At 40.3% G+C, this 15,489-nt stretch overlaps 1 protein-coding gene across 8 annotated transcripts in view; it reads left to right on the top strand.

The window, feature by feature from the left end:
- Positions 1-15,489, top strand: part of LOC120789773 (microtubule-associated protein 4) — a 122,068-nt gene that overhangs the window by 98,849 nt on the left and 7,730 nt on the right. For 6 of the 8 annotated variants that reach the window (XM_040126761.1, XM_040126763.1, XM_040126768.1 and 3 more), the window contains 9 exons: positions 533-1,557; positions 3,195-3,446; positions 5,558-5,738; positions 5,993-6,055; positions 9,121-9,422; positions 10,486-10,542; positions 13,026-13,118; positions 14,122-14,203; positions 14,993-15,105. In XM_040126761.1, the coding sequence (XP_039982695.1) occupies positions 533-1,557; positions 3,195-3,446; positions 5,558-5,738; positions 5,993-6,055; positions 9,121-9,422; positions 10,486-10,542; positions 13,026-13,118; positions 14,122-14,203; positions 14,993-15,105 (2,168 nt within the window). The remainder of the gene's footprint in view (positions 1-532; positions 1,558-3,194; positions 3,447-5,557; positions 5,739-5,992; positions 6,056-9,120; positions 9,423-10,485; positions 10,543-13,025; positions 13,119-14,121; positions 14,204-14,992; positions 15,106-15,489) is intronic. The other 2 variants (XM_040126766.1, XM_040126767.1) reach the window with 2 other exon arrangements.

Here is a 15,489-nt window from a genome sequence, read left to right on the forward strand (position 1 = left end):
TGGTTGAGCTACACAATGTTACTGAAAAGGCAAAGCACTGATGAGGGGGCCTTTTAAGTATCTGTGCCCAGAGTCCATGGACCATATACAGTTTCAGTGATGGTTGTATGAAACTGTAGTAGGAGTCTGTGCTTCACTTTGAATTTCTTTAGTAGCCTGAGAAAGAACAGTCTCTGCTGAGCTCTTTTAGTGATGTGGTCAGAGTTAATATTCTGTTTGAGTGTTTTTCTTATATCTGTGTAGAGAAATTAAAATTAGTCCATGATGGTTATGGGTTCCTCTGAGATATGTATGAGAGTTTTACTTTGGGTGCTGTGCCTGAAGTCAACGATGCGATCCTGGGTTTTGGCTAAATTGAGCTGGAGGTTGTTGTAGTGGCCCTAAGTGTCTGATTGGGCTACTTGCTTTTGGTAACTGTGTGTGTTGTTACTGGAGAGGAGATCTATTATTTTCTTAAATATACAGATAGCTGCGACTGTACTATATTGCTGTGATTTCTAACTAAAACTTTACTTTCTGTGTTTCTCTCCAGTAAAGTCCGACAAGATGGAGAAAGCAGAGAAGAAGGAGGAGAAGCTGGAGGATAATGTAAAGAAGGTTGACCTGTTTGAACCTCTGGAAAAAGCTGAGCAGAAGAGTGTGAAGGTTGAATACGCAAGCAGTGAGACTCCAGCTAAGTTGGAGAAAGAAACGGAGAAGGAAAAGCAGAAAGAGGATAAAGAAGCAGAAAAGGTAAAAGAGGAGAAAGAAAAAGAGGCAGAAAAGGTGAAAGAGAATGAGGGAGTACATTTTAAAGAGGAGAAAGTGACAGACACAGTGAAGGAGACAGATAAACAGCCAGAAAACGTTGAAGAGATAAAGAAGGAGACAGAAATGGGGAAAGAAAAAGAGAAAGAGACAGAGAAATTGGAGTCAATACAGCAAAAGGCAGAAAAAGAGGATACAATGAACAAGGCAGAAGAATCACCAGATATACAGGTGAAGACAGACAAAGTGGACACGACAGAGAAAGTAGAAAAAGTGGGGATGACAGACAAAGAAGAAACCAAAACTGAGAAAACGGAGTATATGGAAAAGATGGACAAAAATGACAAGTCCAAAGTGGAAGAAAAAACAGAGAACAAAAATATTGAGAAACTTGAGAAAACTGAGATGAAAGATGGCAAAGAGCAGCACATTGACAAAGTGGAGAAGACCCCAGAGCAACAGCTGACACCCGTCAAGCCCGACACCAGTTACGACGAGCTGGAGGAGAAGGCTGAGACAGAGACAAAGGTGACAGCAGAGGTGGAAGAAACCAAGAAAGAAGACTCTGACACAGACAAAGCCAAGAAGACAGAGAAAGAGGACGAGGTGGAGAAACCGTCTGAGAAGCCTGCAGAAAAACCAACGGAGAAGAGCGAAAAGGAAGAGAAGCAGGATAAAATACAGGCTGAAAAAAAGACTGTTCAGAAAAAGGATGACAAGAAGGACAAAGCAGCAAAAGCGGATGGAGGAGAGAAGGCCAGAAAGGCGACACCCAGCAAAGACCTGGCAAGTGCAGACAAGAAGACCAAGGTAGGAATTATTATAAAGAATAAGGATGTGATGTTTCTACTTATATATCGGAAGGATCAATGGAATATATCCTGAAAACAATCATGGGGCGAATTCTATTTCATTAATAGCACAGACTAGAAACCAGATCACTGTGTTATGATGTAAGACTTTACAGCACAGACTCATGCTCGTTTCCAACATGAAAATTGAGGTAAGTGAAAGGTTTCAGTGTTCTTTATTGCAAGCAGTATGGTAGAATGAGTTTTAATCTTTCATTTCAAGACAGAATACTCTGCGAGGTCCGGACCAGCGTGAGACTCAATAGATGATAACATTCTAACATCTCACCTTCTCCACACACACACACACACACACACACACACACACACACACACACACACACACGTCACAGCTGCTGTTGTCATGAAGTCATGAAGCATAACTGGGATTAATGTAATGTCGTAACTGACTTTTATATTTAATATCCCTTACTCTACTCATTACTGAAAAAATTAAATTCATTACTGTAATGTTTTACAGAGTAATGCATCGATTCCCAATACTGATAAATTTAGATAATCACAAGAAGATAACACAACATTGCATCCATCTACTAAAAATATTTTACAAAATTAAACATGTGGTCTTTAATCATAAATGGATAAAAACGGTTTTTCAGTACAAAAAAAGTAAAATTCTTCAAAATATGGTATACAAATCTTTTCCATAAATAGTCCTAACCAGTGTCTAAGTAAATGTACATCGTTGACCTCAACACATCTAATCTTTTCACTGAAATTAATATTATTCTTTTTTAAAAATTCAATTTTTTTAGAGAAAAAATAACCCGCTGAACTCAACTGAAAGCCTAACTATTGAATTTGCCGCGGATTTGCTATATTGTTTTTGCCTCTCTGTAGGTTAAGACCCATTATTGTCTTCTTCGCCCAGACTGTCAGACTGCCAAACACCTCACAGTCATCCCGCACTCAACACACCTAAGTTCATATAAATACATAGTCACATTACATCATTTTGTATTGCTTTTTTGTGCACACTGTATGTGCAAGTGCTATAGCCACTCGTCTGTCAGTTTTCACATCCTGGTTAGAATTATATTTCGTTTGAACAACATTTATGTCTAGTGCAATGACAAAAATGGGACTGGTTAGTACTTGTATTAAACTCGTATTCTTGTATTTATGGTAATTTACTTTTCTCTTGTAAGGCTGATGGAGGTAAGATAGATGAAAACATTTGGGGAATGAAGTGTGGTATACATGAGAAGAGTTATATCGCATGTTTGTTTTTTAGGCAGTTTCAGTAACAGAAAGTGATTCATCATGCATGGTGCAAATGCTTCTGCCACTGCTTTGTTTATGCACTTTTATGTTTATGCTTCCTGTATATGTACAGTACAAAACACCTTTCCCAGAGTTATTTAATGTCATATTATTAGTATTCTAAACAGACTTGATTCTAATTATTATTTTTAGCACATTATTTATCATATTATTTTGTTTGTGTGCTGCTTGTGCTGCTTAACCCTGCTGCCGTTATCATCCATTGTCCTTATTTTTCTTTTTCCATTTCCTTTGCTTTCCCTCCTTATTTTGCCCTCCATCCGCCCTGAATGTCATGGTCCTGCATCGCAGCCTGCTGCCGGGGTGACCAAACCAAGCACCGCTGCCAAAATGCGGCCAAGCTCTGCGGCTGCTAGTGGTGGTCCACCCGCAGCCCCTACTAAGCGCCCCACACCCCCCTCCACCACCTCCACCTCAGACAAAAAAACAACCACAGCAAAGGCACCATCCACAACCACTGCTGGCCCAAAGCGGCCCTCCACCACTTCTACCAGCCGCCCCTCGTCATCAACCACAACCACTACTCGTGATGTCAAACCCAAGGTAAGTGTCAGCTGTCAGAAGGTGTTTCAAAGGCCGCAGAATGTTCACTTACATGGAACGACGCACCTAGGATGCACAAAGTATTCACTGGAGACTCCGGCATTCTAGATGCTCACCAACAGCATAGTGGAAGGTCTGTACAAGTCACCTGGAAGTGCTGTTAATATGTTTTCCTTCTCAGCTTCAAACAGAAGCAATAACGTCACGTTGACTCAAACTGCAGCTGGACATTTAAGAGAACACGCCTCATGGGTTTGGATTCAAAAAAAAACAAAACATCTAACTGCTTGTGTGCCTGAATGGGTCTGAGTTTAGTTTAAAGGTATTCAGAATGTGAAATGTCAAGCTCTGCTTTGGGATAACAAAAATCTGTTTCCCCCTCGGGCAGAGAAGTTTCCGTCTGGTTTCTGTGCCAGCATGCACAGGATCACAGTTATGTATTAACACTCTGACGAGTACAGTTTTAGGGTCTGCAAGACTACAAGCTGTATATAAAGTACTACATATATGTATATATGTGTGTATATATGATATAAAATAGAATTTTGCTGTCATATAAAAATTTGCTGACAATGCTCAACTCAGAAAGGAAGAAATGGGAACCACTTACTAATAAAGTATGCTGTAGAATGGGTTTAAAAGTTCCTACTACCTTTTATTAAGAGTTAATATATTGTGTACAAATGCTTCATAGGGTAGTAATAAGCTGTTAATTAAGCAATTAATTAATTAACAAATGTTGGTCCTTGGTTTTGTTTATCCGTTATTAATAAGCCATCAGGTCTGAAGTTATAAATGTTATTATATCATTATTAAGTGTAACAGTGTAACTTACTTTCTAAAAAGTAATTAAGACCGCAGCTACAAATGTTTGTGTCATCAATAAAGGATTCTAACAATAATACAGCGAGTTTATGCTGGAGGAGGATAAAGGGATTCTTCACGATTCTTCAAGTAAATGTTGAAACTGAGAGTTCTTCCTTTACCTTGGAAATACAGTAGTAGCTGACAAAAAAAAAAAATCCAGAAAGTTCCAGAACAGTGACTAAATGGGCTCCGTGGTGAGATTGTTGTCAACCGTTGTTTTCAAGGTCAAGAATGAACCTTCAGTCTAAACTTTTATACCAACATGGATTAGAAGTGCATGATCAAAAGTATGATCGAAAGCACTTACAACCGTACCACCTGTAAAGTCTTTATAAAGAGTGTCCTATGAGAACGTGGTACCCAGACATTTTTGTTAATTTTCCCCCTTTATGATATAACTGCAGTGTTCCCAGTTCTCTTTTTTTTTTTTTTTTTAATGTGGAACCCCTCCCTCCTTCCCTACATTTATTGTCTGTATCTACACAAGGTTAAAAACAGCAAAAAAAAAGTCATCTTTCAAAAACAAATATGTTTCACATTCATGCAGTAGATTAATGCTGCGCAGGTCAACTTTCTCAAATAGTGTAAAACCTTGCCTGATCAGTTTTTTTTCGTCACATACACATTGTTAAGACAACGGCAGACAATTTTCCTGCTGTGCCTATTGGCCTATGCCACTTCTTCGGGGTTGGTGCCCTGAGAAGACCCATCAAGCCCCCCCCCCCCCCATTCGGTAGCCTCCTTAACTGCAACTAGTATGACACCACAGCCAATAAATTAGCAGCCACTATTTAGCCTCTCAGTGCCCAGGGGTGCAGTGTGACTCAGTTCCGCGTGGCCAGCTTGTCGCAGGATGGCTCAGCTCTATGTGGCATCATCCTAGGGGTACTGGGAGAAAATTAGCCGCTGAATGAAATGTGCAATTTCTCGAGAAGTGCCTCGGACTCAGTCTACATGGTCTGTGTGTCGGGGCAAGATATTTGACCTGAATTTCTCAGTGAAGTCACTGAACATTTGTTGGAGCTGGTGACAGCAGCCAGACATACGGAAGTTGTATTATGACCCACTATAGTGCAGCCCGCATTTGTTTTGTTGATGATACAAACTGCACTGTTTTCCATTGATTTGAAGCTTTTAATGCTGCTATATAATACCCTGTACTCTTGTGTCCCTGGTGAATTCCTCCTCTCCTTTCCTTCTCGATTGATATCTCCCTTGTTTTGATGTTTCCCCTCTTTTCTTAGACAACTACAGAGAAGCGCCCACCTGTGCCAAAGGCGAACACCGCCTCCTCGAATCAAACAGGCTCCGCCGCTGCCACCAAAAATGGAACTGCTACCACAGCAGCCAATAAAACCCCTACATCAGCGCGCACAACTCCATCTACTCGCACTACTACCGCCACCGCAGCCAAAAAGCCCCTGGGTATGGCAGACATGCTCACACACAGATATACGTGTACACACACGTTTTGGATGGTGTGATTTTCCACCGCAATGATCAGTATTTTTATGTAGAGATTTTAAATGGTTTAGTCTTGGATCGATTTGTATTATAACTAAATCAAACTGATGAATTACAGTAGCAGTATAGCAAATGACTGAGTTTTAGCAGTATTTCACTTTAAAGCTTTATTCACACGTTTTGTACTTTGCATGAACTCACCATCTGTGTTTCAGCCACTAAGACAGACGGCAAACCAGGAGAGGAGAAGAAGCCCAGCACCCTGAAGACTTCTGCAGGTATTACAGCACCCCCTTCACATGTTATTATGTGCTGAAACAGGGGAAACTCAGAGGAAACCCTCTCAACCTGTATGTAGTTCCCCATGCAAGCACATACCATTAGGAAGAGTCAAATAAAAAACATAACCAAATGAAAATGAAGATTTGGAACAAAAGAGAAAAAATTTGTGTAGGCATGTCATGTGACACATATATCAATACACATGGTGAAAGTGAAAGGTGCCAATGGTGGGGTGAGCATTTCCATGGAAACCTGTTAATAATGTTAAGTGATGTTGTGACGTATCATTAGAGCCTTCAGTGTGTATGTGGCTGTTTAAATCTACTGAGCCTCCTGACAGCTGACGCCTGTAGAAAAATTGCAACCTGCCTAGTCATAATAAAAAATCTTCTTATGCTGTCCCTAGTACAATTTGCATACTCCCTGTAAAGTAATCAAATTTCTACAATGTACTGTGTGTTAATTAAACTGAGGAAAACCATTAAAATGAATAAGGGACTAGTTACCTACGGATAACCCAATGAATTGTTTTTCTCAAAAATTTCTCAAGTTTTTAATTTTATTATTATTTCTAATGGATTTGCCACAAACAACATACATTGTAATAAATAATATAAAATAATGAAAAATAATTGGGAAGCCGACTTCGTATAAAATTAATGAAAATATATGAAGGTTATTATCAAAGTTATATATTTTATTAAGGTATTTGATTGCAGTTTTATGCGCCAATATCACACTACGCACGGCAGTTCAATAACTAGATGAAAAGTAAAATCTGTGAATATAGGGCTAGGCAATAATAATAATAATAATAACAAGGATATTCTGGGATACAGTACAAAGAGTAAAATCTTTGCAATATTACATTTTAAAAAATGAATAATGTGTTCATTGCATTACATCAATCAAAGGTTTTACACTGTGAAAAATGTGTAGCTTCTGTTAATTTTTAATTACTATTTGCTCCGACAATTTAGATTTTGGACAAACAGATTTTTTAAATGAACAGTAAAACCAAAATTCGATCCTATTGTTACGATACGATACTACTGAAAGTCGATAAGTGATAATATCGAATAATTGCCCTATGTGGATACAATGTGTGTGGGGGTTTTTTTTGTTTTGTTTTGTTTTTGCTTTTCTTTTTAGGTTTTACATACCGATTTAACAAGAGACAGTTAGTGTGTGCTGCTCTCCCTTTCTCTGTGCTTTTTAGAACCAACTGTGTACGTCTGCCTTTCTTCTTCCTTTCTTCAGTTTTTCCTCCCCTTCTCTCTCTTTCTACACAGTTCCAGCTTTCCTCTTCCTGTCAACAGATTAGTTAACATTTTGGCAACAAAGAGAGCTGTCAGCAGGAGTGTGACACTGCAACACACACTGTCCAACCATGACAATGCTGGACAGACTCGGATAGAGACTGAGGTTTCATTGCTGAAAAGGCCCTGGAGAGTGAAAAAACCTTCACCACAGCACTCTGTGGATTACTGTCCCGTTGCTGTTGACAGGAGTTTGCAGCTCCTGCTGATACAGCCTCGGGTTGTCTAATCTGCCAAGGTTCATATGGCAAGTCAAATTACTCTTTAGAAACATGGAGGCAAGCAGGAAGATTTCTTCAATTAAAAGTGTCTTAATAGGAGCTGGGGATATACCAAAGGCTCTCAGGGAGGATTGAGAAGTGGTTCAGCATGCCTCAGCACTCTAAAGAAAGAGCTGAGATATCGCAAAGTATATGTGAACTGACAGATTTTAATTGGTGACAATGTTGCACTGCCTCAGCACTGAAGTAAAGGATGCTTAAATGTATTCACTCATACAGGAGGGGATTTAAATATCAAAACAAATCAAAATATCCTCCCTTAAAAATGTTACTTTTACCAAGGTAAAGAATAAGGGTGTTGTTATTCCAACTGACTGTTTATTACAGAAAAAAAGCCATTTATTTATTTGCTACTTTCGACATGATGAATTAGTGATTTTTATCTTCATTTAGCTGCAAAAACTATGCAAAACTTACAGACATATAAGTCTTGTTTCATGGGATACTTTGATTGGGTTACAAAACAGGGCAGAGCTGTCAATGAGTGCTTGCTTTCCTGATTCATAGCTCTGTTTTACTACCCTTTCTTTTTTGTGTCTACTTGCTTTTCTAGGACTTGGTTTGGCTTTGGATTTCCCGTGTGTGTGTGAGTGTGAGAGAGAGAGAGAGAGAGAGAGAGAATTTCTCTGAATACATAATGCCTTTGGTTGATTTTTGTATGATGTTGCTCTAAGCGTAGCAGAGAAGTGTGAAAGGTTTGGGGTGGCTTCAAAGTGCCAGTCCACCATCAATTAAGTGTCCCAGCACCCCTACTTTCACATCATGGTTTTAGTCTACATGGCCCTTAGCTCACTGAAAAGGAGTAAAGCAGAGTTTAAGGTAATAAGGTATGGTTAGACTGAACACAAAGAAAAGTTCTCCACACAGATTTGACTGCTGCAGTGTTTCTGCAGTCTGTGTTAATTCACCTCAAAAAGCCAAAGTACCGAATGTAGAGAAGTTAACTGTAGCTAGCTAGCTAATGTGCCTGTGGTACGTATGTATGACAGGTCAGCATCTAATTTCACACCTCAACCAGGATCACCAGCTCTTTCTGTAATTTCCCTCAGACCCCCCCCTTTTTTTCATCGTCTCTGTGTATTTATTAGCTGGAGTCATAAAACCTCAGGATGAGAGTGAAATTACACTGATGCACCTTAGCCTCATTTTGCTTGTGTCCACTCACATCTTTGCAGTAATTAATCTTTCGTATACAAACAGAAATGTAAAAATGACAGGTCGTCGTTCTATTTGTTACGTGCTGTAAATAATACTTGTGCCTACACAGGCTTTTTGAAACACGTTAGACCCCTAACCACAAATTGTTATATTTACATTTATGTTTTTTGTACTGGTTAAACAAATGACAATGTGTGAATTACTGAGATGTAAAGGTATTTATAGGCATATTTTTTTAAATTTAGACAGAGCCAGGTTTTCCCCACTATGAACTCTGAATAACTCTCCCTCTCTCCCTTCCAGCCGACTCTACCAAGCCCAAGACCACCACCATTCGCAGCACTGGTTCCACCACCACTGCCTCTCGCGCTCGAACTACGGCAACCAAACCGGCCACACCCTCCTCCACCTCTGGCACAGTACCAGAGAAGAAGCCCCCGGTGCCCCGCGCCCCCCGGGCTGCTTCCTCAACCACAACTACCACCACAACCTCCACCTCGAGGACCCCTGCTCGCCCCGGCACAGCACTAGCCCCTGACATCCGCAATGCCCGCTCTAAGATTGGCTCTACAGACAACATGAAGCACCAGCCTGGAGGAGGGAAGGTAGGTCCTACTGTGGCTTCATCTGCAGCTTTCACACCTCTAGACAAGTCTCTATGCTTGTGATAGCTTGTATTTTCTGACCAGTTGCCCTTCAACTAACATGTAACATATAACATGTTACTCTGGCTTCCTGTTTTCTTCACTTACTCTTTTCTTCTCAAGTTCCTCCTGTATCTCTAGTACAAGCCAAGCCAGCTATCAACGCGTTAGCATAAAATACAACTTTGTTACTACATTCACATCATTAGCGTCATGTTCAGTCGATGCGGGAACTATGGGAGCGGAGGCTAGGAGCAGTTAACATTTTCACAGCAGAAAAACATCAGTTTAAGAGGTGTTATTTTTGTGCTCTGACTCACAACGATGCATACAGCTGCGTCGATTTCATCCACGCTTGCCGCCATTTTGTAGCTATTTTACTGTCACTATTTCTCTGGCTCCGCTAAGGACAATGCCCTCCCACTGATGGCATCCCTGTTGTTAAGGATCCACCTTAGTCGACATTGTACCTCAGTGGTGCAAATTCCCTAAAAAATTCTGAAGTCAATCAAATTACCAGAACCAGGGGCTGTTGCCTGCTTTGCTCAATTGGTAATCAAACCTTGCCTGTTGGACCTCTACATTTTCTAGACACAGGTGCCAATCAACCGGAATTATCCTTCAAGTCCTTCTCTTCTGTCAAATTATCCCCCTTTCTGTTTGTGCATCCAACTATTACCTACCCTCCTCCTCCCTGATCCTCACCTCCATCTCTTCCTTTTATAACTCTCTTCACGGCCCCTTCGTGTCTTCTTGCTCTTCTTTTCCTTCTTGCATCCTCCACTTCTTTTAAATCTCCTCATCCTTTGGTTTCCTCCATTCTGCACTTCCCACTAGTATTCTGTCCTCTCTTCCATCTTTTTTCTTCATCTTAACATCTACGTTTGCTTCTACCATTTTCTCTCTCTTATAATTTTCATCCTCCTCCCTAATGCACAATTCTTCGCACTTTCGCCTCCTCCTCCTCTCCTTGTGTGTTGTTACGAGGTGTTGTTGTTGACCCGGGGTGGGCTTGTCTCCCCAGGTGTCCTCTGCCTCTCAGAACAGGAGTGTCACCTCCAAAGAAACGAGCCAGGGCAAAGTGAGTTCCCTCTCCATCCCCCGCACCGTCACCACATTCTCCCTTCCTACCTCTCTCTTATTATTCTCTTTTTCTCTGTCTTTTCTTTCTGTTCATAATTTGCAATTTTCTTTTTACCACCTCTCATATTTTTATTAAACTGAGCTACAGAGGGCAAAAGTGAGCCTGAACATTACTAGATATTTATTCACTTATCTTCTATCAGTCACTCTAAATCTCAGCATGAATTCAGATGGAAATACAGACATGCCTCTGGAGAATTTAAAGTTATAATTACATGAGTGATAGATGATTATTTCTGTTTCTCTATTTTGCAAGCTAAGTTGTTTTGAATGACGACTATGATCATGTTTTTCAAGCAGATGACATGAAAACAATTTTCTCTCCATGGAAGCAGACAAGTCTATAGAAAAAATGTATCATATGAAAGGTAATTTGAAAACTAACTGAATGGACTGGGATGAGGAAACCTGTTCTCATGATTAATTAAGGTCAAGGTTATTGGCCATCTGGGAGAGTTTTTTGCTTCAGTTAATTTTGGGATGTGAAGCGGTTCCAGCGGTAGCAACCTGTAGCTGTTCTGTGTGCAGAGTACAGCTCACACAGGTGATATGTGTAGAATTCCTCTTCATATACTATAATTATCTGTGGTGTCATTTCATGGTGTCATTTCATGGTGTTGTTACCCACAGGCCATCTTGGTATTTAGCGTGCAGCCAAGTCACTGCAAAGACCTGTCCATAGACTTTGATTCTTAGAGTTTAAAGTCTCACAGTTGAGGCAGATAAAGTTGACATGATATACACTGTACACTAATAGTCTTATATGGTTAAAGGATACAGTTGTATAATTCTTTTTTGGTAATCCAGTGTAAATTTATTATATCATTCTGCATTTACAGCTGCAACAATAATGCAACTTTAACAATAAAATCAGACGTGAGTTTACGGCTGATTGAAAGGAAAAAATGGTAGCAGTCCTTTAAACATTCTTCAGATTTTTCTTATAGCAGCTGGGAAAATGGTAAAAGAGTAGTTCATAGCTCACTGGTGTTTTCTTGATTCACAATTCCCAAATATGTTGGTTCCAGACATTTCTTTGGTAGGAACATCATTTTTGCAATAAACTTAGCAAATTGTGCACGATGGTACAGTCGTTGGCGCTGTCACCTCACAGCAAGAAGGTTCTGGGTTCTTTCTGAAGTTTGTATGTTTTCCCTGGGCCTGCGTGGGTTTCCTCCAAATGGTTGTTTGTCTCTATGTGACAGACTGGCGAACTGTCCAGGGTGCACCCCGCCTCTCGCCCAGTGTCAGCTGGCATTGGCTCCAGTCCCCCTGCGACCCTCAAAGGATAAGCGGTATAGCTAATGGATGGATGGAAGTTAGCAAATCGTTCTTAATATAGTGTTGTTCAGTGGGGCAGAATACAGCAAGCAGCAGTGTTTTACTGTAATATCAATCAGCAAACCCACACACAACAGGAAATCCCTCGCATGGTGGTACCTGGGTGGTGCAAGCAGAAAAGCACTGTCCCGCTATTGCAGAGACTTGGGTTCAGTCCCCCAGCAGTGGTGCTTCCCTGTCAAACAGAACAGGCTTTATTCACTTTCTGGGAAACTCGTGAGGGATTATGATCTTGTCCCTGCCATAATGGCTCCTGCTGGTTGATTTTCTCGTGTGAAGTGGGCTGTGGCCCACTGCTAACGAATCTGCAAGCGTGTGTGAGTGTGTGAGAATATGGCTCTGTTTTATTGAAGAAGTTAGAAACGTGCAATGAGTTTTTGTTCACCTTGTTTGTAACAATTAACTTGGGTACAAAATCTTGTGTGTTAGGTGTGGTCTGATAGCACTAGTAGTCTAACCTGTCATAATCCATAATCCATAATGTTGGCTTCATCAGTTGTCAATCTGTGTTTCATTAAAGTGTGCTAATAAACATGTAATGCGTCTCCTTTAATCACATGTTCTGACACTCCACTCTATTCTCCTGAGCAGGGACAGATGTTTATATGTTGTGTTATACGTCGTGCATGTGTGTGCTTCATAAAATAGGTTCTTTGGAGCCTTCAGTCGCCCCTGTGTTCCCTTTTGTCTAGACTTGGGTGAAAAAATATTGGGATATCTTCCAGTCCTTATCACTAACACTATTCAAATGGCAAAACAAGAAATATTTATCATTTCAGGCAGTTTAACTGCCCAGCAGTTTCTAGCAAGCATACCTAAAATAGTTAAAATATTTGTAGCCATTTTGTCCAGGTGAACCCTGCTCCCTCCCTCTGTCCTTTCTTTTCTAACCCTCGCTGCGAAGGTGACTTTCCCTCCACTCTATTCTTTTTATCCTCCTCTCTTTTGTCCCTTTTTCTTCTTTTCTTACCCCTTTCTTCTCTTCTTCTCTCCTTTCACTTCCTCTCATGTCATCACCTCCCCTGCCCTGCCCTCCTCTGCTCTCCTCTCCCCTGTTGCTGCTATGCTGTGTCCATATAGGTTCAGATAGTCTCCAAAAAGCTGGACTTCAGCCACGTCACCTCACGCTTGGGCTCCAAGGACAATATGAAGCATGTTCCTGGTGGAGGGAATGTAAGTACTGTCTGGCCCGCGACCAGAGTTAATATGCAACGGCCAATTAGTCAAACAATTCGACTCAATTAAACAACTAGAAACAACAGAGCCAAGATGAAAAATTGTATTTTCGTCGCTTCTTTGCTACTAAAAAGGGTCCAAAGTCCTTGTAAGTGCCAGCTTCATTAAGCTGTGCATGAAATGTGTCAGCCTTTAAATGATTCAAGGCATTCCCTCAAAGTCAAGCTTCTCACGGCTACCAACACAAAGTGCTGCTTTTGGAATTCGACAGAATTGCGAGTTATTGGACAGCATGCAAGCAAGCCTAACGTACCTGCCCTTACCCATAACCTGCTTCACAGTCCCTTGCTTCCTTAAACTCTTCCTGTGTTGTCCTGCCCTGTTACTAACTTACTAAACACCAGTCAAGCGAACAAACACCACTGGACTCTGATTGGCTCAGTCTCTGTCAAGATTGTCTTGTTCTGTGACGACATTATCATCACACGGAGAATTTTGGGGTTTCTGGTTTTCTAAAATGACACTTTCCTGAGCTTCTTCTTTTGTCGTCTGAATTTTTATGCTGCCATCTTAATAGCACATATACCAAATTATTTCACTGCCATAAGGTATTGTAATGTAATTATGGTTGTTAACTTCAACTATGGTAGGCTTGAAGCATGAAGCATTCCTAAAGATCAGATTTTTGCATTATGTCTGAAAGCTCACCAGTTCATCATAAAGGAAGCAACATGATATTGAAGTTGCAATTTGAATTTTTCGTGTTTGTCTTTGTCGGTGAGTTATTGCCACAGTATGGAGGAAGTGGCAAGATACAGCTCCTTGTCTTCTGTGATCACTGCTTATCCTCTGATGGTGTAAATAGGATTTAAAAATATGTATATTTAAAAACTGAAATGAAATGAAACTATCTAGGGACGCTTATACCAGTACTTCTTTTATCCCACGACCAAGCCTTTTTTAACACTGTTGACAAAAAAGCTTGTGTGACATTTGACAGGTGCAGATACTCAACAAGAAGGTTGATTTGAGTAAGGTGACATCAAAGTGCGGCTCCAAGGACAACATCAAACACAAGCCTGGTGAGCTGGGAAATGTTATGACGCTACTGTATTAGTTGTTAGTATTATTCTCTATACTCAGTTGCCAGTTTATTAGGTACACCTAACTAAATCGAATTCATTTTCATAAAATATTGGTGCACTAGAGCCGACCTTCATTAAGGTTTTAATGTTCAACTTCAACTGAAACTGTTTTAAGAGACGTGTTGATTCAACTTTATGGTCATTTTAGAGGCTGCAGTTTGTGGTGCTTTTGAATCGTATTGTGTTTTACTGACAGGTGTTTTTAATATTTTGTCCACCCAATTAGTATAATTGATGGATGTTGTATCAGACCATCTATTATTTTAACCCAGGTGTTTTTAGTTAAACCGACAACTGAGTGTATAGACGACTACTGTATATGGTAGGTCCATATGTATCGTAAATATAAGATGTGTACAACAGTCCTCAAATTTTGACCCTGAAACAGAATTCAAAATTATTAAATCAGACTTTATCATTTTTATTTGAATATGTTAAACAAAAAATCAGACAGGGTCTTAAAAACCTTTGGAAATGGTGGGAAAAGGGAAACACCAGTTCAGTTCATCAATTCAGATTGCATCATCGCTGGTGTCAAAAGCCGTACTCAGCTCCAGCAAAAACATTTATAATTGTATGTAAGAACATAAGATTTTCTATTTTCTGGCTTGACACGAAGAACTGGTTTCCAAGCAGGCTGTGTAGAAACTGTATCCGCTTCCAACATGCTCCTGAAAGTGTAAACTTGTGTATGATCATCAGACTGATTACCCATGTGTACCGCAGGTGGTGGGGACGTGAAGATTGAGTCCCACAAAGTGAACTTTAGAGTAAAGGCTCAGTCGAAAGTGGGCTCCATGGACAATGTGAGCCATTCACCTGGCGGAGGAAACATCAAGGTGAGATCATCACACATGAAGACATCCTTCAGTCTGTGTGCACACTGTAAACTACAAACTGTTTACTTCCTGTTAAGGAATCAAAGCAGGGCACTCTCTGAAATTGAGATATGTTGAGATGTTTTGAATTTCTTTGAGGTCTTTCTATGGGCCAGCTAGTCACATTGAAGATGCTCCGGCTTTCACACTACTTTAGTAAATGAGAATTCAGATACACTTCCTGGAAATGGTCATTGTGGAGTGCATTGGAAAGTATTAAAGAGTCTGTGTCGAATGCTAATGGCAGTTTACTGATATTGGCACCTACTTGAGTTAGTCACGATGGCAACAAATTGTGCATTGCATGACTCACCTTCATTATTAAATGCATAACATGCAGTTGGT

The sequence above is a fragment of the Xiphias gladius genome, chromosome 5 (assembly GCF_016859285.1).
Source record: "Xiphias gladius isolate SHS-SW01 ecotype Sanya breed wild chromosome 5, ASM1685928v1, whole genome shotgun sequence".
Classification (NCBI taxonomy): Eukaryota; Metazoa; Chordata; class Actinopteri; order Istiophoriformes; family Xiphiidae; genus Xiphias; species Xiphias gladius.